Genomic DNA, 24,027 nt, shown 5'->3' with positions numbered 1-24,027 from the left:
CTTTGGACACCCGGCGCCGGTCCATCTTTTCTTGCCTGGGGGCGAGTCGGTCATTCTCGTGGCAACACTCCCTGTCACCCTCCCCATGACCTTTTCCTCTTCTGGGCCTCCACCTCCAGTTCCCTAGCACAGTGGTTCCCTGACCCGCTCCTGACCTGTGAGGGGGAATTCAGAACTTTCTAGCCGGGGTCCCAAGGCTGCTCTCGGGGGAAGTTCCTCTGTGTCCGCGTAACAGTATGAGCGTTTTCATTCGGTGAAAGACAAGCTGCGAACGACTTTGGAATTTCCATCCCTTCACAAAGGTGGCGGGAAACTGAGCTGATTTAAAAGCAGATTGGAAAGGATTTCCTACCTAGTCCCCCCCCGCACCCCCGAGCCTCTCCAAATGTTCCCTTTGTTGTTTTCTTTTTAAAGTAGGCCCCACACCCAGCACAGGGCCTGCATTCACGACCCTGAGATCAAGACCTGAGCTGAGATCAAGAGCCACCCAGGCGCTCCTGAATGTTTGTGGAGCTGTTCTGTGGACGGCACCATTCTGAGAGCGGAGCGGGTGGTGTGGCTGCAGACGGCGGAGCGCCAACTCTGCGTGCAGGTCTCTGGGAAGGCAGGCCACCAGCATGGGAGAAGGCATGAGAGCACGGGCAGAGGAGAGAAGGTGTTCATACCCGGGGCCAAAGAATGGAGAGAGGAAAAGAAAGCAGGTGCCCAGCAAAGCCAGGGATCGGGAGCCTCCACCGAAGAGCAGAGACAGTGAGGCCCTTGTGATGAGGCCACCGGGGATTCTCCTCGGGCGTGGGGAGCTGAGGTGAGCTGGCAGCGAGGCCAGTGTGGGGCTGGGAGCCTGGAGCCAGTCATCCTCTCCCACTGAGGTCTCAACGGGGAGCAGGGGGCGGGCTTCTCTAAGGGTTCACTGTGTTGAAAGTTGCTGTCCTGGCTGGCTGGGTCCCTCTCCAAAGCAGTGTCATGGCACCTGTCTAGGGCTCCTGACGTGAAGGACATCACACTTCTTTATTTTTCTGAATGAAGAGTCCCCTTCCCTCTCTCCTCCACCCATCAAGCCAGAGGTCTCCCAAGCTCAGCCATCCCCCGCCTCCCCTCTCCCTGGCTGTGCTGGGAGCACAGGGCTCTGAGCAGGGCGGGGGATGGTCTGGCTTCCAGCCCTTGGAGACACCATCAGAGCTGGTGCTGGAGCATACTGGGGGGACTTGAGCAGGGGGATCTTAGGGCCAGAACCTTGAGGAATTGGGGCCTGAGGATGTGGCAGATGGGGACTGAGGTTAGGGTTAAGTTTAGGCTGAAATGAGAGGACACTGGACAGTAGCTCAAATCCACATAAAAAATAAAGACCACTGGAAAAGGTGACTACAAAGGTATATACAAAATTCAGTATTCAAGCATTTTTGTCTTTTTAACTTTTTCTTGTCCTATCTGATTAAAAATATAACTGCATGAAGCAGTAATCATTAAACTATGTTGATGGATTTATAACATAAACATGTAATTTGTATGACAGTAATAGGAAAGTGTATGGAATGGAGATATACAAGAGCAAATATAGGAGTAAAGTTCTTATATATTATTGAAGTTAGGCTGATATTAATATGAACCAGATGGTTATAAATAAAGACGTTTAATTTAATTCTCAGGAAATCACCAAGAAAATAACAACAACAAAAAAAAAAAACAGTAAAAGAAATTACAAGAAAATTGAAATAGTACACTAGAAAATATCTGTTTAGCACAAAAGGATGTAATGGAGGAAAAGAGGAACAAAAAGATAAGACATATATTTTATTTTATTATTATTATTTTTTTAAGTAGACTCCACCCCAACGTGGGGCTTGAACTCAAACCCTGATATCAAATTTGTTTGCTCTACTGACTGAGCCAGCCAGGTGCCTCGAGACCTAGGACATACAGAAAACACAGCAAAATGACAGATGTAAATTTTACCTGCTCAGTCATTACATTAAATGTAAATGAGTTACCCACAGAATGGATTTTAAAAATGATCGTACATGTGCAACTCTTGGATCAAGGGGTTGTGATTTAAAGCCCTGAGTTGCGTATAAATATTGCTTAGGTAAATAAACTAAAAAAAAAATAAATGATGGGGTGCCTTGCCTGGGTGGCTCAGTGTGTTAAAGCCTCTGCCTTTGGCTCAGGTCATGATCCCAGGGTCCCGGGATTGAGCCCCGCATTGGCTCTCTGCTCGCTCTGGAACCTGCTTCTCCCTCTCTCTCTGCCTGCCTCCCTGCCTACTTGTGGTCTCTCTCTGTCAAATAAACAAATAAACAAACAAACAAACAAAATCTTTTTAAAAAAATTAAAGGATAGGAAAGATATTCCATGCAAACAGTAACCAAAAGAGCTGGAGGGATGCCTGGGTGGTTCAGTAAGTTAAGTGTCTGACTCTTGATTTCAGCTTAGGTCATGATCTCAGGGGTGTGGGTTTGAGCCCCAAGTCAGGCTCCGTGCTCAGCATGGAGTCTGTTTGTGCCTCTCCTTCTGCTTCCCCATCTCATGCTGGCTCACTCTCTCTCTCTCTCAAATAAATAAAATATTTTTAATGGGGGGGGGGCGCCTGTGTGGCTCAGTGGGTTAAAGCCTCTGCCTTCAGCTCAGGTAATGATCTTGGGGTCCTGAGGTCGAGCCCCGCATCAGGCTCTCTGCTCAGCGGGGAGCCTGCTTCCCCCTCTCTCTCTGCCTGACTCTCTGCCTTCTTGTGTCTCTGTCAAATAAATAAATAAAATCTTTTAAAAAGTTAAAAAGTAGCTGGAGTAGCTATACTAATTTCAGACAAAATAGGCTTTAAGGCAAAAATGGTTACTTGAGACAAAAGGACATTTTACAATAATTAAAAGGTCAAACCAGAAATAATTTATTAACATATATGCACTTAACAGAGTCAAAACATATACTGAAAACCTTACAGAATTGAAGGGAGAAATGAATAATTCAGGGATAACATTTGTAGATTTTAATACCCTGCTTACAATAATGGGTAAAACAACTAAGCCAGAAAATCAACAAGAAATTGAATATTTAAAAAACACAATAATCCAAGCAGACCTAAATGACTTCTTTAAAACAATCCACCAGGAGTGCCTGGGTGACTCAGTTAAGCTTCTGCCTTTGGCTTAGGTCATGACCCCAGGGTCTTGTGGTTGAGCCCCAAGTCGGGCTCCCTGCTCAATGGAGAGCCAGCTTCTCCTTCTCCCTCTGTTCCTCCTCCCCCCACTCATGGTCTCTCTCTCTCTCTCTCGCTGTATTTCAAACAAATAAAATCTTTAAAATAAAATAAAACAAACCACCCAACAACAGCATAATACATACTGCTTTCTGGTGCACATAGGACATTCTCCAGCACAGATCATATGTTAGTCCATAGAACAAGTCTCAATAAATTTAGAAGGATTGGAATCTTACAGGACATGTTCTCTGACCACAAGTTAGAAATAACAAAAACTTAGAAATTAAAAATCAGTAACAGAAGGAAAGTTGGGAAATCCACAAATATGTGGAAATGAAGAAATACACTTCTGCATAACCAATGGGCCAAAGAAGAAATCACAAGGGAAATTAGAAAATACTTTGATATGAATGAAAATAAATACAGCACAGGGAGGCCTGGGTGGCTCAGTCAGTTAAGCATCTGGCTCAGGTCATGATTTCAGGGTTGTGAGATGGAGCTCTGAGTGGGGCTCTGCCACGGGTGTGGAACCTGCTTAAGATTCTCCTTTCTGCCCCTCCCCTCTACCTCTCCAAGAAGAAATTAATACACCACATACATGTAAAAATACAGTGAAAGGAATGTCGAGACAGAAATTTTGACCTGTGAACTCCTGTAGTTAGAAGAAAAATATCAAATCAGGGGTACCTGGGTGGCTTAGTTAAGTGTCTGCCTTCAGCTCAGGTCATGATCCTGGGGTCCTGGGATTGAGCCCCATGTTGGACTCCCTGCTCAGTGGGGAGCCTGCTTCTGCCTCTCCCTCTGCCTCTCCCCCTGCTTGTCCTCACTCTCTCTCCCTGTCAAAATAAGTAAATGAAATCTTACAAAATATGTCAAATCAATAACCTTCACTTCTACTTTAAGAAATCAGAAAAAGAAGAGCAAACTAAACCCAAAACAAGCAGAAGGGAGAAAATAATAAAGATTAGTGCAGAAATAAATGAAATAGAGAGTAGAAAGTCAATAGAGAAAATCAACAGTTGGTTCTCTGAAAAGATTTTAAAAATTGACAAACTTTTAGCTAGACCAGCCAAGAAGAAAAGACAAAATTCAAATTGCTAAACTCAAGAATGAAAAATGAGACATTACTACTGAACTTACAGAAATCAAAAGGATTAAAAGGGAATATTACGAACAACTGTGTGCCAAAAAATTAGTCTGCCAAGAAAGGCATCTCAAGAAGGTAGACAATCTGAACAGACAGATAACAAGTGAAGAGATTAAGCTAGTAATTTAAAAACTTCTCACAGAGAAAAGCTCAGTCCCAGATGACTTCACTGATGAATTCTACCAACCATTTATTTTTTTTAAGTTTTTTTTTTTCCATTTATTTGACAGTGAGAGATCACAAGTAGGCAGAGAGGTAGGCAGAGAGAGAGAGAGGAGGAAGCAGGCTCCCTGCTGAGCAGAGAGCCCGATGCGGGGCTCGATCCCAGGATCCTGAGATCATGACTGGAGCCGAAGGCAGTGGTTTAACCCACTGAACCACCCAGGAGCCCCCCCAAAATAGACTTTTTTTAAAAATGTATTTTATTTATTTTTGAGAAAGAGAGAATGCATGAGTGCAAGAAGGGGAAAGGGGTAGAGGGAGGAGCAGACTCCCTACTGAGCAGGGACCCCCGCCACTGCCCGATGTGGGACTCGATCCCAGTACTCTGGGATCATAACCTGAGCCAAAGGCAGGTGCTTAACCCTGCCCAACAAAATAGATTTTAAAGCAAAGACTCAACAAGAAACAAAGGACACTATATAAGCCATAGAGGGGACAATCCAACAAAAAGATATAATAGTTGTAAATATTTATGCACCCACCATGGGAGCACCCAAATACATAAAACAAACATCTAATAGCAAACATACAGAAAGTAATTCATAGTAATGCAGTAATAGTAGGTGACTTCAACACCCCACTTAACGTCAACAGACAGCTCATCCAAACAGAAAATCAACAAGGAGATAGTGGCTTGAATGATACAATGGACCAGATGGATCTAACAGATATATTTAGAACATCCCATCCTAAGACAGTGGAATACACATTATTTTCAAGCACAAATGGAACATTCTCCAGAATGATCACATATTGGGTCATATAACAAGTCTCAACAAATCTAAAAACACTTAAGTTATACCATGCATCTTTCCCAAACACATTGCTGGGAAACTAGAAATCAACCACATGGAAAAATCTGGAAAGAGCACAAATACATGGCAGTTATATAACATGCTACTAACCAACAAATGGGGCAAGTAAGAAATCAAAGAAGAAATTTAAAAGACACATGGAGAGGGCGCCTGGGTGGCTCAGTGGGTTGGGCCTCTGTATTGGCTCAGGTCATGATCTCCGGGTCCTGGGATCGAGCCCTGCATCAGGCTCTCAGCTCAATGGGGAGACTGCTTCCCCCCTCCTCTGCTTGCCTCTCTGCCTACTTGTGATCTCTCTCTGTCAAGTAAATAAATAAGCAAATAAATCTTTTTTAAAATTCCTCATATCAGTGAGATCATATGATAATTCTCTTTCTCTGATTGACTTATTTTGCTTAGCATAATACCCTCTAGTTCCATCCATATCATTGTAAATGGCAAGATTTCTCTTTTTGATGACTGTGTAATATTCCATTGTATATATTTATACCACATCTTTCTTTATCCATTCATCTGTCGATGGCCATCTAGGCTCTTCCCATATTTTAGGTATTGCAAACATTGCTGCTGTAACCATTGGGGTACAGATGTCCCTTTAGATCACTACATCTGTACCTTTGGAGTAAATGTGCAGTAGTGCAATTGCTGGGTTGAAGGGTAGCTCTATTTTTAACTTTTTAAAAAAAGATTTTATTTATTTATTTGATGGACAGATATCACAAATAGGCAGAGAGGCAGGCAGAGAGAGAGGAAGGGAAACGGGCTCCCTACTGAGCAGAGAGCCCAATGTAGGGCTTAATCCCAGGACCCTGAGATCATCACCTGAGCTGAAGGCAGAGGCTTAACCCACTGAGCCACCCAGGTGCCCCTATTTTTAACTTTTTGAGGAACTTTACTGCTTTACAGAGTGGCTGCACCAGCTTGTTGGTTGCACCAACAGATTTTTGCCTCTTTGGTTAGATTTATTCCTATGTATCTTATGGTTTTTGGGTGCAACTGTAAATGGGATCAGCTCCTTAATTTCTCTTTCTTCAGTCGCATTGTTAGTGTATAGAAATCCAACTGATTTCTGTTCATTGATTTTATATCCTGCCACTTTACTGAATTCCTGTAAGAGTTCTAACAGTTTTTTTTTGGCGGGGGGGAGTCTTTTGGGTTTTCCACATAGAGTATCATGTCATCTGCAAAGAGTGAGAGTTTAATTTCTTCTTTGCCAATTAGGATGCATTTCATTTCTTTCTGTTGCTGAGACTGGGACTTCGAGTACTATGTTGACTAGCAGTGATGATAGTGGACATCCCTGCCATGTTCCTGACCTTAGGGGAAAAGCTCTCAGTTTTTCCCCATTGAGAATGATATTCACTGTGGGTTTTTCATAGATGGTTTTTATGATATTGAGGTATGTCCCCTCTATCCCTACACTTTGAAGAGTTTTATTTTTTAAATTTTAAATGTTTTTATTTGTTTATTTGAGAGAGTGAGAGTGTGGAGGGGCAGAGGGAGAAGCAGACTCCCCACTGAGCAGAGAGCTCAATGCAGGGCTCACTCCTGGGACTCCAGGATCATGATCTGAGCCAAAGGCAGAAGTCCAACTGGCTGAGCCGCATAGGCGCCATGTGAAGAGTTTTAATCAATGGTGGACTTTGTCAAATGCTTTTTCTGCACCTATTGAGAGTATCATATAGTTCTTGTCCTTTTAGTTATGTAGTATATTACTCTGATATGTGGGTGTTGAACCAACCTTGCAGCCCAGGAATAAATCCCCCTTGGTCATGGTAAATAACCCTCCTAATGTACTGTTGGATCCCATTGGCTAGTATTTGTTGAAAATTTTTGCATCTCTGTTTACCTGGGATATTGGTCTGTAATTCTACTTTTTGATGGGGTGTTTGTCTGGATTTGGGACCAAGGTATTGCTGGCCTCATAAGAAGAGTTTGGAAGTTTTCCTTCCATTTCACTTTTTTTTTTTTTTTTTTTTTTTTTTTTTTTGGAAACAGCTTCAGAAGAATAGATATTAATTATTCCTTAAATGTTTGCTAGAATTCCTCTGGGAAGCCATCTGGCCCCGGCTCTTGTTTGTTGGGAGATTTTTGATGACTGCTTCGATTTCCTTGCTGGTTATGTGTCTGTTCAGGTTTTCTATCTCTTCCTGGTTCAGTTTTGTTAGTTTATATGTCTCTAGAAATGTATCCATTTCTTCCAGATTGTCTAATTTGTAGGCATGTAGTTATTCATAATATGTTCTTATAATTGTTTGTATTTCTTTAGTGTTGGTGTAATCTCTCCTCTTTCATTCATGATTCTATATTTGGGTCCTTTCTCTTTTCTTTTTGATACATCTATCCAGCGGTTTATTATTATATTCTTTTTTTTAAAGATTTTATTTATTTATTTGACAGACAGAGATCACCAGCAGGCAGAGAGGCAGGGAGAGAGAGAGAGAGAAGCAGGCCTCCTGCTGAGTAGAGAGCCGGGTGTGGGGCTTGATCCCAGGACCCCGAGATCATGGCCTGAGATGAAGGCAGAGGCTTTGACCCACTGAGCCACCCAGGCACCCCTTACTATATTAATTCTTTCAAAGAACCAGCTCCTAGTTTCGTTGATCTATTCTGCTGTTCTTTTGGTTTCTATTTCATTGATTTCTGTTCTCATCTTTATCATTTCTCTTCTTTTGCTGGGTTTAGGCTTTATTTGCTGTTCTTTCTCTAGTTCCTTTAGATGCAGGGTTAGGCTGTGTATTTGAGCCCTTCCTTGTTTCTTTTCTTTTTTTTTTTTAAGATTTTATTTATTTATTTGACAGAGAGATCACAAGTAGATGGAGAGGCAGGCAGAGAGAGAGAGAGAGAGAGAGAGAGGGAAGCAGGCTCCCTGCTGAGCAGAGAGCCTGATGCGGGACTCGATCCCAGGACCCTGAGATCATGACCTGAGGCGAAGGCAGCGGCTTAACCCACTGAGCCACCCAGGCGCCCCCTTCCTTGTTTCTTGAGAAAGACTTGTAGTGCCATATACTTCCCTTTTAGGACCACCTTTGCTTCATTCCAAAGGTTCTGAACAGTTGTGTTTTCATTTTCATTTGTTTCCATGAATTTTCAAAATTCTTCTTTAATTTATTGACCCATTCATTCTTTAGTAGGATGATCTTTAGCCTCTGTGTATTTAAGTTCTTTCCAACTTTCCTTTTTTGATTGAGTTCCAGTTTCAAAGCATTGTGGTCCAAAAATTTGCAGGAAATGATCCCAGTGTTTTGGTACCAGTTGAGACCTGATTAGTGATGCAGGATGTGATCTGTTCTGGAGAATGTTTCATGTGCATTCAAGAAGAATGTGTATTTTGTTGCTCTGGGGTGAAACATTCTGAATATATCTGTGAAGTCCATCTGGTCCAGGATGTCATTCAAAGCCCTTATTTCATTGTTTCTCTTCTGGTTAGATGATTTGTTCATTGCAGTGGGGGGGTGTTAAGTTCCCCTACTATTATTGTATTATTATTGACATGTTTGATTTTGTTATTAATTGATTTATACAATTGGCTGCTCCTATGTTAGGGGCATAAATATTTACAATTGTTAGATATTATTGTTGGATAGACCCTTTAATTGTGATATAGTGTCCTTCCTCATCTCTTATTACAGTCTTTGGTTTAAAATCTAATTTGATGGGGTACCTGGGTGGCTCAGTCATTAGACATCTGCCTTCGGCTTAGGTCATGATCCCAGGGTCCTGGGATTGAGTCCCACATTGGGCTCCCTGCTCAGAGGGAAGCCTGCTTCTCCCTCTCCCTCTTCCCATGCTGTATTCCCTCTCTTATTGTCTCTATCTCTGTCAAATAAAGAAATGAGATCTTTAAAGAAAAGAAGAAAGAAAAAAAAAACAAAAAAAATTAAAATGTGATTTGTTTGATATAAGGATTTCCACCCCAGCTTTCTTTTGATTTCCATTACCATGATAAATGGTTTTCCATCCCCTTCAGTTTAAATCTGGAGGTGTCTTTGAGTCTAAAAAGAGTCTCTTGCAGACAGCAGTTTGATGGTTCTTGCTTTTTTATCCAATCTGGAACTCTGTGTCTTTTGACTGGGGCAGTTATCCCATTTACATTCAGGGTATGAATTTAGTGCCATTGTATTGCCTGCGAGGTGACTGTTACTGTTATATGGTCTCTGTCCCTTTCTGGTCTATATTACTTTTGGGCTCTGTCTTTGCTTAAAGAACCCCTTTTAATATTTCTTGTAGGGTGGTTTGGTGATCACAATTTTTTCTTTCTTTTTTTTTTTAGTTTCTGTTTGTCCTGGAAGCTTTTAATCACTCCTATTTTGAATGACATCCTAGCTGGATAAAGTATTCTTGGCTGCATATTTTTCTCATTTAGCACCCGAATATATCATGCCAGTCCTTTCTGGCCTGCCAGGTCTCTGGGGATAGGTCTGCTGCTAATCTAACTGTTCACCCTCATAGATTACAGACCTCTTACAGCTGCTTTCAGGGAGCCCGATGCGGGGCTCGTTCCCGGACCCTGGGATCATGACCTGAGCCGAAGGCAGGAGCCTAATAACTGAGCCACCCAGGAACCCCTCTTGTTCTCTTTCTTGAGGTGAGTTTTTCCATCTTATCTTTCTGTCCAGAGAAGAATAAATGAATGAGAGAACAAAATACTAAAATGGCAAAAAGACCCCAGAGAAATATACACTAAACAAATCAGAAGAGACCTGAAACTGGGAAGGAAAAAAAAGGAGGGGGAGAGAGAGAGAGAGAGAATATAATCAGACAGATAAGCAGAATAGAGCAATACACTGGACTCTGTGTGTATTTTGGTCTGTTTTTTAGAAAACTAGATCCCAAAATTATAAAGAAAGAAAAACATATACATACAAAAATAAAATTAAATACAATGAAAGGATAGAATGTAATTGTAAAAATGGAAATTAAAGGACAAGAAAAAACAAAAGAAAAAGAACAACAACAATAAAAAAGGAAGGGAGGGGCGCCTGGGTGGCTCAGTGGGTTAGAGCCTCTGCCTTCCGCTCAGGTCATGATCCCAGGGTCCTGGGATCGAGCCCTGCATCAGGCTCTCTGCTCGGCAGGGAGCCTGCCTCCCCCTCTCTCTGTGCCTGCCTCTCTGCCTACTTGTGATCTCTGTCTGTCAAATAAGTAAATAAAATCTTTAGAAAAGAAAAAAAAAAAAAAAAAGAAGGGATATAATCAGGCAGATGCGCAGAACAGAGCAGTACACTATCTCCTGCGTGTGTTCTGGTCACTTTGTTAGAAGAAACTTCATCTCAAAATTGTAAAGGAAGAAAGACTTATATATACCAAAATAAAACTAAATACACTGAAAGGATAGACTGTAACTGTAAAGATGAAAATTTAAAAAGACTAACAAAACAAAACAAAACAAAAACCAAAAAAAGAAAGAAGAGGAAGAAAAAAAGAGAGAATATGATTAGGCGGGTGAATAGAACAGAGCCATACACTAGATTTTGGGTGTATTTTGGTCTGTTAGGAGAAAATGTATCTCAAAATTTTAAAGAAAGAAGAACATATATATACAAAAGTAAGATTAAATACAACGAAGGAATAGACTGTGACTGTAAAGATGAAAATTCAAAAAGATTTTAAAAAAGCAGTTGATAAAATGGGAAGTTGGTTGAAAAAAGAAGAAAAATTTAAGAAAAAATAAAGAATATTTTAAAAATTAAAGTTGAAAGTAAAAAATCATGGGGGAAGAGCCATGAATTCTATGCGCTGTATTCCCCTAGCGCTGGAGTTTGGCAGGCTCGGTGATTGGTGAACTTGGTCGTGGGTGGGTGTTCTTGCTGAGTTTCTGGGGGAGGGCCCGGTTGCAGTGATGCTCGGGTGTCTTTGCCCAGGGCTGAAGTGCAACACCCTCACCAGGGGGCCAGGCTACGGAATCCGGAATCGGAATCCGGAATCGCTCTGGGTTGCTCTGTGTGGCTTTTGTTCCCTGAAGCCTTTCTGGGAAGCTTTAGAGGATAAGACTGAAAATGGTGACCTCCCAATCCCCGCCCTTAAGCAGAAAGCTGGGGGCCCCACTCCGCAGTGAGCCCTCAGGGAAAACCAGTCATCTGCTCCCTGGTCTCTGTTGGGCCCGCTCTCTCCTGCAGCCGCAGGTTGCATTTGCAGGTGCTCAGCACGGTTCCACAGCTCTCTAACTGATGCCCGGGACCAGACGGTCTCTTTATTCCAGTCTCCTGCTCCTCGGCTGTCTTGGACTCCCCCCATTAGTGGTATTTCTAATGGAAAACCACAGGAGTGTAGAGGACACCTTTCTGGATTATCTGATTCTATCAGATCCTACCGTTCGTCCCCTTGGAACTACCCCATAGCTCCGTAAATTGCAGATGACCAAGAGCCATGCAGATATTCCTTTTTACAGATTTGCAAATAAATTTTCCTCAGCAGAGATTCAATTGCTTTTTCCTGTGGAAAAAGCCAATCTCCATCTATATTTAAATTCATTTCAAAAAAATGTAAATGTCAGGGCACATGGGTGGCTGTCAAATAAGTGTCTGCCTTCAGCTCAGGGAAGGATCCCGGGGTCCTGGCACCCAGGTCCTGGGATCGAGCCCGGGATCGGGATCCCTGCTCAGCGGTGAGCCTACTCCTCCCTCTCTCTCGGCCCCTCCCCCTGTTCATGCTCACTCTCTCTCTCTCTCTCAAGTAAATAAATAAAAATTTTTAAAGAAATGTAAATGTCATTGGGGCACCTGGGTGGCTCAGTGGGTTAAGCCACTGCCTTCGGCTCAGGTCATGATCTCAGAGTCCTGGGATCGAGCCCCATATCGGGCTCTCTGCTCAGCAGGGAGCCTGCTTCCTCCTTTCTCTCTGCCTGCCTCTCTGCCTGCTTGTGATCTCTGTCTGTCAAATAAATAAATAAATAAAATCTTAAAAAAAAAAAAAGAAATGTAAATGTCATAAACACCTTATTTTACAGATTATAAAACTGAATTTTAAAAACAAAGGAAAAAATTCATTTCATCATTCCTTTACTCCACATAGATGTGTAGGTTTTGAACTTCCCTTTTGAACTTATAATCACTTCCTTGGGGTCTCATTAGTTAATGAATTAAATAAACCCTTGACACATTGTACTAGTTTTTTTTAGGAATGCTGGAACTAATTCCCACAAACATGGTGGCTTACCATGACAGAACTTCATCCTATGAGAGTGCTGGAGGCCAGAGATCTGAAGTCAAGGCTTTGGCAGGGCTGGCTCCTGAAGGCTCTGAGGAAGACCATGTCCCAAGGCCCTCCACGCTTTGGTGGTACTGCCATCCCCGACGTCCCCAGGCTTGTGGCCACGCCATTCTGTCTATACTTCTGCCTCCACACAGGCTTTTCTTCTGTGCCTCAGGTCTCTCTCTTCTCATATAAGAACACCAGCCACTGGGTTCAGGGCCCGTCCTCCTCCGGAATGATCTCATCCAGAGAACTTTAACTCATTTCATGTGTAACAACCCTATTTCCAAATAAAGTCGTATCAGAAGCTGCAGAAGTTAGAAAGGGGACGTATCTTTTGCAGGGACATTGTCTGGTCACGGCATACATGTTCATTTAATGTTTGCGTGAGAAATCATGCTTCTTAGTAAATATATTCTTCCATTTTTTAAAAAAAAGATCTTATTTATTTATTTGAGAGAGAAAGAGACAGGAGACAGAGATAGTGAGAGCACTAGTGGGAAGGAGAGGGAGACAGGCTCTCCACTGAGCGGGGAGCCCACCCATCCCAGGGCTTAATCCCACAACCTGAGCTGAAGGCAGACACTTAAAACTGAGCCACCCCAGTGCCCCACACTTCCTTTTTTATTTTTTCTAAGAAACAACAGTTTTGCAGACTCATGGGCCTGGGAACACAGGGGAGCTGGGAGATTTGGAGTGGGGGACTGACTGGGCAGCACTGGTGTGGACTGTGTCTGGGTTTGGGGTGGACCAGGAGTAGTGATCACTTGGAGGAAAGTTTTCTTGGCACTCCTGGGGCGCAGTCATCTCAGCTTTGGGGAACTGACTTCACATAGCACAACTAAGGGTAGAGTCCCCCCATTCAGTCCAGGCACCTGTGCCTGGGACAGGAGCCCCAGTCAGTACTGGGTCCTTTGATGTGGCAATAGAACAGAGGCCATTCCTTGGTGCTTTTGAGGAGTGGGAGCTGGCTGGACTTCGTTTCCCAAAAGTGGACAAGAAAGCCCCACCCACCCCCATTCCCAGCCCCAGGGCAGGTGGCCCCGGGCTCCCAGCCATGTCTGCGGGCTCCCAGCCATGTCTGCGTCTGAGGTCATGCTGCTATTCTCAGCCTTGCTGCTGTCACTTCTCAGATGCCTTAGCAGCATTTTATGTGGCCTACACCATCTCCTGGACCAGTTTCATTAAACATCACGGGGTTAGGCGAGGAGGCTGAATGTATGCAACTGGGAATATTCCAGAAAGTCTGGCCTTGGGAGGGGCTCAAGACCCACTGCCAGGCCCTAGCCAGGACGCCAGGGACAGGGCTGTGAGGATGGGAAGTTACATCCCTGTCTTCGTCGCAAGGCAGGTAAAAAGCCAGCGAGGACAGCGGTCTGCGTTCAGCCGGAGTACGGAGCCCCGCATCTGTTGCAAGCGGGATAACGGGAGCAAGGTGATTCTGGACGCTGAGCTGTAGCAGAAGAGGCCTGGGGTGGCATATTTCACGGCGGGAGACACTGGCTTCACCTGGGCCCCGGGATAAAGGACAATGAGCAGGCACCATTGGGCTGCGCTTGCGGGAGCAGGAATCCCCTGGCGAGGGAGGAGCCTCGTGGGAGGCTAGGGGGGAGCGGAGAGGAGCCGCGCAGGGGGCCCAGCCTCAGTGGAGAGGGTTCTGGAGCAGCCCGATGCGGGCGCGGGCCCCGACCAGCGCGGAGTCGGGGACCCGAGGCCCCGCGCAGCCGCCGCAGGACGGCCCGGCAGCAGGAGCGCCGGGTGCAGCCCCGCGTCCCGGACCTCGAGGAGCGCGGCCGCGGAAGGGAGGAGCCAGCCGGGGGGCGGGGGGGGCGGCGCTCGCGGGAGGGAGGCGGAGCGGGCAGGGGTGCGGGAGAGGGGGTAGAAGCGGCCGCGAGCGGTGCCTCTCCCCACCCCGGCCCCCCCCGCAGGGCGAGAGAAGCAGCGACCGGAAGCCTGGGCGCGGGCTGCGAGAGCCTTTGAGAGGAGGGGCGGGTCCTGCCCTGCCTCGGGCCGGCCGGTGCAGGGGGACAAGCCTTCCGGTGGGTTTCGCCCGCCCCGTGCGCGCCTTTCGCGGCGACGCTGCGGACCGTCCGCCCTCCAGGTCGCCCGGCACACAGCAGGCGCCACAAGTATCCCCGGCTCGGTCCAAGGAACAAGGAGCTCCTACCTCATTTTGCCGCGGGGAACGCGAGCCGCGAAGCGAGATGCACCCTGGCCGGCGGCAGGAGTGTAGGACCGCTCCCCGCTGCCCCGCCCGGGCTCCAGCTCTCAGAGCAGTGTCCCCCCACCGCGCCTCCGTGCGAGCCCCTTCCCTCCGCCCGTGCTGTGAGCTCCCGGGGAACCAGCGAGCTGATCCCCGCGAGCCTCGGCTTCCATCCGGTGGGAGCAGACGCCCACCCCAGAGCGGCTGTGAATCGGGGGAATCGCCTGCGGGAGTGCACGCAGGGCGCGCGGTCCCAGCTCTAAAGCTAGGCTGCGGCCGCCGCCAGGGGCCGCTGTTCCGCCGCGGACGCCGGCAGGATGGGCGAAGCCTCCGGGCCCCGCCCGCTGCCGGCGGGGCGGGGCGGGGCGCGCGTGCGCACTGCGCCTCCGCCACGCAGGGGCTGCTGGGCCGAGCGACGAGAGCGTGCGGCGAGCGGGAGCCGGAGCGGCCGGGGTACCGGCGGCGGCGGCGGCCTGGAAGATGTGGCGGCCGGTGAGTTCCCCGCCCGGCTCGCCCCGGCGCCCCCCGGCGCCCGCTCCCCCAAGCTCCATCAGACTCCGTCCGGAACCCCAGGGCCACCCCCGAGCCGCCCAGTCCGGGGCCGCGTCAGGGACCCCAGGGCTGCTGGGGGCGGGCGTCCTTCCCGGCGGTCGGAGCCCGCGTTCTTCACGGTAGAAAGCCCGGGACCGCGCTGGGACCGATGGGTTCCACCGGCGGGACGCCCCGAAGGGAGCGCGCCCCGGGGGCCGCGACCGGAACCTGCCCCGTCGTATGCCCTCGTGGACGCCCTGCTGACCCCCGTTCCGGCGCGCACGACCGCCTTGGACCCCTGCCTGCTTTGTGCTGTGCGGCCGCCGCGGGCCGGGATCCCGCTCCCGCCTCCCCGCGCCGGCCTGCAGGCCCCTCGCGTCGTGCGGCGCCGACCCCTGCCGCGCGGGTTTGAGCCGAGCCGAGGGCTGCGGGCTGTGGGGGCGGCGGTCTCTGCCCTCGCAGGCCTTCCCGGACTTTTCTGCTCCGCCCTGGGCCGCCCTCCCAGCCCTCGAAAGTGCAGCTCCTCTTCCCGTTCTGTTTCTCGGTCGGGCCTCGCGTGTAGTATCTGCAGTTAGGAGGCCGCTTTTCAAGCCTGGTGTCCTTGGGGCGCGGGGGGGCTTAGTGGGTTAAGCGCCTGCCTTCGGCTCAGGTCGTGATCTCGGGGTTGTGGGATCGAGCCCCGCGTCGGGCTCCCTGCTCAGCGGGGAGCCTGCTGCCCCCCGCCTGCTTGTGGTCTCTGTCCGTCTGTCAAATTTTTAAAAAATTAAATAAACAAAGCTGGTGGCCACACACTCAGCTCTCACCCGCTCTGGGCCCAGGAATCCGTCCTTTTCCTCACAGGGTTTTCGGCTGAAGAGACAGAGGATTCATCAGCATTTTCAACTTAGAGTTTCTGCGGGGCTTGTAATTTTCTAGGAAGCCTAGCCTTGTAGATTTTAGATATTAACAGTTCTTTTTCATTTAGATGTAGTGGACATAGAGCATGCTGTTAGTCCGTGACTCATGTCTTATACACCGTTCAGTGCTCACTCCATCCCCCAGCAACCCCGTCCCCCCCCAGCAACCCTCAGTTTGTTCCCTAGACTTGAGTCCCTCGGTGTGTCTCCCTCCCGATCCCATCTTGTTTCATTTTTTCCTTCTCTGTCCCCCCACAACCCCCCACCCTGGCTCTCAAATTCCTCATATCAGGGAGATCACATGATAGTTGTCTTTCTCCGATTGACTTAGTTCGCTAAGCATGATACCCTCTAGTTCCATCCACGTCGTCGCAAATGGCAAGAGTTCATTTCTTTTGATGGCTGCATAGTATTCCATTGTGTATATATACCACATCTTCTTTATCCATTCGTCTGTTGATGGACATCTACGATCTTTCCATAGTTTGGCTATTGTAGACATTGCTGCTATAAACATTCGGGTGCACGTGCCCCTTCGGATCACTACGTTTGTATCTTTAGGGTAAATACCCAGCAGTGCAATTGCAGGGTCATAGGGTAGTTCTATTTTCAACATTTTGAGGAACCTCCATGCTGTTTTCCAGAGTGGTTGCACCAGCCTGCATTCCCACCAACAGTGTAGGAGGGTTCCCCTTTCTCCGCATCCTCGCCAGCATCTGTCATTTCCTGACTTGTTAATTTTAGCCATTCTGACTGGTGTGAGGTGATATCTCATGGTGGTTTTGATTTGTATTTCCCTGATGCCGAGTGATATGGAGCACTTGTTCATGTGTCTGTTGGCCATCTGGATGTCTTCTTTGCAGAAATGTCTGTTCATGTCCTCTGCCCATTTCTTGATGGGGTTATTTGTTCTTTGGGTGTTTTGATAAGTTTTTTATAAATTTTGAACATTAGCCCTTTATATCGTTTGCAAATATCTTCTCCCATTCTGTCGTTGTCTTTTGGTTTTGTTGACTGCTTCCTTTGCTGTGCAGAAGCTTTTGATCTTGATGAAGTCCCAATAGTTCATTTTTGCCCTTGCTTCCCTTGCCTTTGGCGATGTTCCTAGGAAGAAGTTGCTGTGGCTGAGGTCGACAAGGTCGCTGCCTGTGTTCTCCTCAAGGATTTTTTTGGATTCTTGTCTCACATTGAGGTCTTTCATCCATTTTGAGTCTATTTTTGTGTGTGGTGTAAGGAAATGGCCCAGTTTCATTCTTCTGCATGTGGCTGTCCAGTTTTCCCAACACCATTTGTTGAAGGGACTGTCTTCCTTCCATTGAATGTTCTTTCCTGCTTTGTGGAAGCCTAGTTGACCATAGAGTTGGGTCATTTCCGGGCTCTCTGTTCTGTTCCACTGATCTATGAGTCTGTTTTTGTGCCAGTGCCATGCTGTCTTGATGGTGACAGCTTTGAAATGGAGCTTGACGTCTGGAATTGTGATGCTGCTAGCTTTGTTTTTGTTTTTGTTTTGTTTTGTTTTTTCAACATTCCTCTGGCTATTTGGGGTCTTTTCTGGTTCCAGACAAATATTAGGACTATTTGTTCCAGCTCTGTGAAAAATGTTGCTGGTATTTGGTAGGGATTGCATGGAATGTGTAGATTGCTCTAGGTAGCATAGACATTATCACACTATTTGTTCTTCCAGTCCGTGAGTATGGAACATTTTTTCCATTTCCTTGTGTCTTCCTCAATTTCTTTCATGACTATTCTATAGTGTTTTGGGTTTTTTAAAAGATTTTATTTATTTATTTGACAGATCACAAGCAGGCAGAGAGGCAGGCAGAGAGAGGTGTAGCAGGCTCCCCGGTGAGCAGAGAGCCCGATGCGGGGCTTGATCCCAGGACCCTGGGACCATGACGTGAGCCTAAGGCAGAGGCTTTAACCCACTGCACCACCCCAGTGCCCCTCTATATTTTTCTGAACACAGATCCTTTGCCTCTTTGGTTAGGTGTATTCCTAGCTATCTTATGGTTTTTGGTGTAATTGTAAATGGGATCAACTCCTTAATTTCTCTTCCGTCTGGCTCATTGCTAGTGTATACAGTACAGGTGATTGCTGTGCATTGATTTTATATATCCTGCAACGCTGCTAAATTCTTGTGTGCGTTCTAGCAGTTTTGGGGTGGAGTCTTTTGGGTTTTCCATGTAAGTACAGATGCATTTCTGTTAATTTTTGTGACTTGCAATGAGCAGCTGTGTCCCACAACGGTGAGGCAGAGTTCGTGTGAGAACCAGGCAGACAGGCCCCAGATTGGCCTGTAGCACAGCACTGGACAGCTTACAAAGTGTCTGCACATAGTCGATCACTTAACCCTCCCCACTACCCTAAGGAGCCGGCTGCCAGTTTTAGCTTCCACTGAAGAGCTGCTCCCGTCTGGTATGTGGAGCCGGGCCCAGTACGCTTCTGAGTCCTGACTGGTGCCCAGAGGGTCATAGAGCCTTGGAAGAGAAAAGGGCTGGGTATTCGTAGTCTCCTGGGCCCGGATTCCCGGGCTCATTTCCTACCTGTGGGAACATTTCTGTGCCTTGGATTCCTCTGCTGCTGGAGTGCAGAGGGCGGCTGACCCTGCCAGGAGGCAGCCTTGGTTCTTGGCACCTCTGTAGTTCTGGTTCGGACCTCGGCGCGAGGCGTAGCGTGTGCTGCTTAGAGCTGTGGGCTGGGTTGTCCACAGTGACTTTTCATTCCCTAATGTGCTCTGTGCAACCGACAGGGCAGGGCGGAGGGACGCCCTAGCTCAGCCTGTGGGTGACCTTTGTGATATCTGTTTGACTCTCACTACTCAGAGCCCTTTTTTTTTTTTCCTACTTTATAGGTTGCTAGCTGAGTCCCAGGTGAGCAGCACTCTGTTTCTACAGGCAAGCTGTGCACACACTCGTGTGTTCCCCACGAGAGGCTGGGGTACAGAAGGCCCATTTCATCTCGTCCAGACTGGAAGGCTTTGAGGTGGGGGGTGCAGAGACAAGTGTAAGCTAGGGCTGTCCCAAGCCAGGCAGGGCATGTGGTCTTCCTAGTGAGAAGGCACTGGTGCGTGGGGGAGCAGCCTGGGGACCCACAGCTCTCTCTTGGCCTGTTTGTTGGTGCGCTCTGGTACTTAAGCTCTGGGTGTGATTTGAGTTCCATGCTGGAAATTGCCCTGGACTGCTTTCTGGAAGATCTGACTATAGATTCTGTCCCATATTTATAGACACGTGACTTCTTTGGGCTTTGGGGATGTCTCTTGGATGATGGGGCTAGTTTGAGGAACACTGGCCATCCCAGACTGGAAGGAGCCAGGTACTTAAATGGGCCTGTGGACCCTGGTGGGGGCTCAGGAGTTGTCAGTATGAGGCCTTGTCCTTGGAGTGTGTGCAGAGCCGGGCTGCTGCAAGGGCTGCTGGCCTGTCTTATACACCGTGGCCTTCTTGTTGCTCACCAAGCATCCAAGCGTGGGCCACGTGGGGTTCTGGTTCATCCTATCACCATTTATCTGAATTCAGCCAACCTTCCTGGGCTTCCTGCTTTATGTAACAAGCACTGCACGAGATCCTGGAAGCACAGAGATGATGGAGAGGTGGGCCCTGCAGTCTGGTGGACACATGCACAGCTTGCAGAGGTGGGTGGGGGGATGAGAGTCAGGCCTGGGGAATTCGGGTTCTGGTGAAGGCCCTTCCAGGCAGGACGGCAGCCTGGGGAATAGGGCTGGGCCTGGTGCTGCGTGGACTGTCCAGGTTCAACCAGAGGGACCTTTGTTACGGGAGTGTGAGTGAGAGTCACTCGGCGCTGGGAAGTGCCTTGGGGGATGGTGAGATGCGGCTGAGAAAGCAGGAACTGGTACTGGGGGCTGTGGCCGGTTACCTTTCTGGCCTTGTGCCTTAGGGTGAAATGATTGAGAGCGCGCTCCTCTGCGAAAGAACATGAGGACAGCCCCTCCTGCTCGGCCCTCATGGGCACCTGGAGGGTCCGGGGCTCTTGCGGCGCTGGGTTTAGCCTGTGGTCTTGGGGCAGCCGTGCCTGGGCTCCGGTGCGTTTCGGTCCCTGCTGGCCTCGCTGCGGCCTCAGAATCGGGAGCCTTTCGCTCCCCCTCCGGTTTGTCGGCTAGAACAGCACGTGGATCTTTCCTGTCCCTACCTCGTGAAGGCTCACGTCTCAGAATAATCATTGTCGGTCAACTTTGGCCATTTTCCTTCTTTATCGGGGGTGGTGAGCTTCTGCAGGAATCCGTGAACGCACCGGAGCTGCGCGGCCAACCTCGCCTCCTTCACTCTCTCCTGCCCGTCTGCCACTGGTACGTGAAGCACTTCTCCACGTTCCTTATGTGACTCTCTCGGAGGGGTACACTGTGTGTCGGACATAGTCTCTTCTCTTCTGGACTAAATGCTTGTTTTCCTTCTGAAAAAGCAATGGGAAGCTGATGATCTTTTAACATAAATAGTTCAGTTTAGTCTAGTACGTGTGTTCTTGTGCGTGTTAGGTGGGGCGGGGCTGTTGGCAGGAGAGGAAGGGCCTGGGGACCAGCAGGCGGCTTGGCACAGTGAGCAGGGGGGCTGTGGAGAGTAGCTGCTCCTTTTTTTTTTTTTAATATATATTTTATTTATTTATTAGACAGAGATCACAAGTAGGCAGACAGGCAGGCAAAGAGAGAGGAGGAAGCAGGCGTCCTGCTGAGCAGAGAGCCCGATGCGGGGCTTGATCCCAGGACCCTGAGATCATGACCCGAGCCAAAGGCAGAGGCTTAACCCACTGAGCCACCAGGCACCCCGAGTAGCTGCTCCTTGACCCATACCTTACTAGTACAGTGGTCCAAGCTTTATAGACAGTGGAAGGGAGGTATCGAGAGGGAAGTAGCCTGCCCTCGCTGGACAGCTAGTGCTGCGGGAACCTGCATTCCAATTCCAGGCTCAGAAGTCTGCATTCCTAGTCTGCCCCTTCTCAGCCTTGGCTCTCCCTGAGTCTCTAGGCCAGGGTCATCCTGGGCACTGTCTGCTCTTGGGCAGTGTCCCTGGTCTCCACTCACTCAATGCCAAGGGGACCCCTTTACCCAGGTTGTGACAACCAAGAGTGTCTCCAGACAGTACCTGGTGTCCTGAGCACATGGTCGCCCTTGGCGAGTGGCCCTGCCCTGCCCTAGCTGCCTCATCTTCATAAGGCCACCTTCCTAGGATGTGGAGAAAAGGAGCTCTCTTACACCGCTGGCAGAAATGCAAGCTGCTGTAGCCCTTCAGGAGGAGTATGGCGGTTCCTCAAGAAGTTAAACCTCGGGGTGCTTGCGTGGCTCCATCATTAGGTGTCTGCCTTTGGCTCAGGTCATGGTCATGGGGTCCTGGGATTGAGCCCTGTGTCAGGCTCCCTGCTCAGTGGGCGGCCTGCTTCTCTGTCCCCAGCTCCTTGTGCTTGTGATCTCTCTCCCTATCTCTCTCTATCAAATAAATAAATAAAATCTTCAAAAAAAAAAAAAGCAGTTAAAAATAGAGCCACCCTATGATCCAGCATTTGCACTACTAGCTGCTTACCCCCAAAATACAAAACCACTCATTAATGCCCCCTTTGTTTATAGCAGCATTATCAACAGTAGCCAGATTGTGGAAGTGGCCCAGGTGCCCTTGAGTGGTGACTGGATGAAGAGGACGTGGTGTCTGTGCAGTGGAATGTTCTTCAGCCACAGAAAGGAATGGGGTCTTGCTATTTGCAGCAGCACGGTTGGAGCTGGAGAATAGTGCTAGTGAGCAAAGTCAGTCAGAGAAGGGCAAATGCCGCATGTGGCTCATCAGTCTCCCAGGTGGGATCTGAGAGACAAATGAGCAAAGGGAAAAACAAAAGAGAGAGACAAAGCAGGAACCAGACTCTTCAGTCTAGAGAATGGAGGTCACCGGAGGGGAGGAGGGTGGCGGGATGGGAAACAGGGCTGGGGGTCAAAGAGGGCGATGGGCACCAGGTAGTGGTAGAAGTGTTGAGTCGCTGTGTCACACAGTCACATAGCATGCACGTTGACTGTGCTGGAGGAAAATAAAAACAAAATAGGGCCTCCAGGGTGGCTCCGTTGGTTGACGATCTGACTTGATTTTGGCTCAGGTCGTGATCTCAGGGTGGTGAGATCAAGCCCCATGTCAGGCTCTGCACTGGGCATGGATCCTGCTTAAGATTCTCTCCCTCTGCCCCTTCCATGCCCTCCCTCTCTCTCCCCCACTTAAAAAAAAAAAAAAGAAAAAGAAAAGCAACCTACAAATATCTGACAATAATACAAAAGTGAGGAAGGTTAAAAATAGAACCCGCATGGCACTGAAGTATTTGAAGCTGGGGAAGGCGGTGAAAGCCATGGCCTGTATTAGACTTTGTCAGGTTACGGAGTCGCAGCGCGGCTCAGTCGTTCACTTTTACAGAGCGATACAAAGCTTCATATGTGATCGCAACACTGTGTAAGTCTATAAAGGAAACAATGGGGCAATAAAACAGCGCTGCCTTCCGCCTGGGACTTGGCATAGCCTAGCAGATGCCTGTTGACTTGGATCGTAAGAACATTTATTTATTTGTTTGTTTGTTTATTTTTTTTAAGATTTTGTTTATTTATTTGACAGACAGAGATCACAAGCAGGCAGAGAGGCAGGCAGAGAGAGAGAGGAAGCAGGCTCCCCGCTGAGCAGAGAGCCCGATGTAGGGCTCGATCCCAGGACCCTGAGATCATGACCTGAGCCGAAGGCAGAGGCTTAACCCACTGAGCCACCCAGGCGCCCCTCGTAAGAACATTTAAATACAGGGACGGGCGCCTGGGTGGCTCAGTGGTTGATTCCTTTTTTTTGAGAGAGTGAGTGAGCACGAGCAGGGGGAGAGGCAGAGGGAGAGGGAGAAGCAGGCTCTCCACTGAGCAGGGAGCCCAATGTGGGACTCGATCCCAGGACCCTGAGATCATGACCTGCACCGAAGGTAGTGAGCATTCAATTCTTGATTTTGGCTCAGGTCATGATCTCAGGGTCCTGGGATCGAGCCCCCGTCGCACTCCTCACTCAGCGGGGAGCCTGCTTCCTCCTCTCCCTCTGCTCTCTCTCTCTCTCAAATAAACCTTTTTAAAAATTTGCAAGTATTTGTAGAAGCAGAGAATTGATAAGTGGCTGTGCCCAGCACCAGTGTTCCCAACTCACGGATCCTGATGACTTTCTGGAGAGGCCAGGCTGTTGAGAGGGTCCTTGAGCCCTGGATCCACTCGGCAGACGTGCTCAGGGTCCTGGACAGTGAGGGCTGAGCTCCCGTTCTTAGTGGGCTTGCCGTCCTCTTGAGAAGAGCAGAACCACAGCACAGCTCTCACAGGCCGGAGGGCCAGGCAGCCGGGGTGGGACGGCATCCCAGCGCTCCCAGGCTCTCTGGCACCGGCCTGGGGCCATCTTGCCAGGTCCCCATGCTTGCCCCAAATCCGCTCAGCTCCACCCAGCCTCACCCTCCTCCTGGACTGACCTCCCAGCACAGTGCCCACTTCCTGTAGGAGAAGCCCGGGGCCCCTTGGGGTGCTCTGCCTGGCTCCAGCTCACTTGGCTGCCCCCTCTTTGTGGGCACAGCCCCACCCACCACCTGTGAGCTCCCACCACACTTCCCAGCTGCATAGGCCTCTCCTCCCCAGAAATGCCCTGTGCTCTCCTGGCTTCGGGCCTCCACCGAGTCCACCTTCTCTGTGTCGAAGACCCTCTCTGGTGTCCTGTGGGAGTCCCACGTGCAGCCGGACGGCAGGGTCCTCCCTCCTTTGTGCCCCAAGCCGTCCCTGTGTCTCGTTGGCCTTGTCTGCGTCCGCAGCCCCTGGCTGGATGTGGGACATCTCCAGCAGG

General features: G+C 48.7%; 1 protein-coding gene and 1 long non-coding RNA gene across 5 annotated transcripts in view; one reads left to right on the top strand and one right to left on the bottom strand.

Moving 5' to 3' along the window:
- Positions 1-3,970: 3,970 nt before the first annotated feature.
- LOC125097471 (uncharacterized) lies at positions 3,971-14,837 on the bottom strand. The gene is made up of 3 exons (XR_007126534.1): positions 14,739-14,837; positions 12,536-12,851; positions 3,971-4,029 (listed from the first exon to the last, which is right to left on the bottom strand). It is a non-coding gene; the product is annotated as an uncharacterized LOC125097471 (long non-coding RNA).
- ADCK5 (aarF domain containing kinase 5) overlaps positions 14,227-24,027 on the top strand; it is a 19,677-nt gene continuing 9,876 nt past the window's right edge. For 2 of the 4 annotated variants that reach the window (XM_047725006.1, XM_047725005.1), the window contains exon 1: positions 15,127-15,266. In XM_047725006.1, coding sequence (XP_047580962.1) covers positions 15,255-15,266 — 12 coding nt within the window. In that variant the 5' untranslated portion in view covers positions 15,127-15,254. Of the gene's footprint in view, positions 15,267-24,027 lie in introns of all 4 variants that reach the window. The other 2 variants (XM_047725004.1, XM_047725008.1) reach the window with 2 other exon arrangements.

The sequence above is a fragment of the Lutra lutra genome, chromosome 4 (assembly GCF_902655055.1).
Source record: "Lutra lutra chromosome 4, mLutLut1.2, whole genome shotgun sequence".
Classification (NCBI taxonomy): domain Eukaryota; kingdom Metazoa; phylum Chordata; class Mammalia; order Carnivora; family Mustelidae; genus Lutra; species Lutra lutra.
This window is presented reverse-complemented; position numbering and strand designations above follow the sequence as displayed.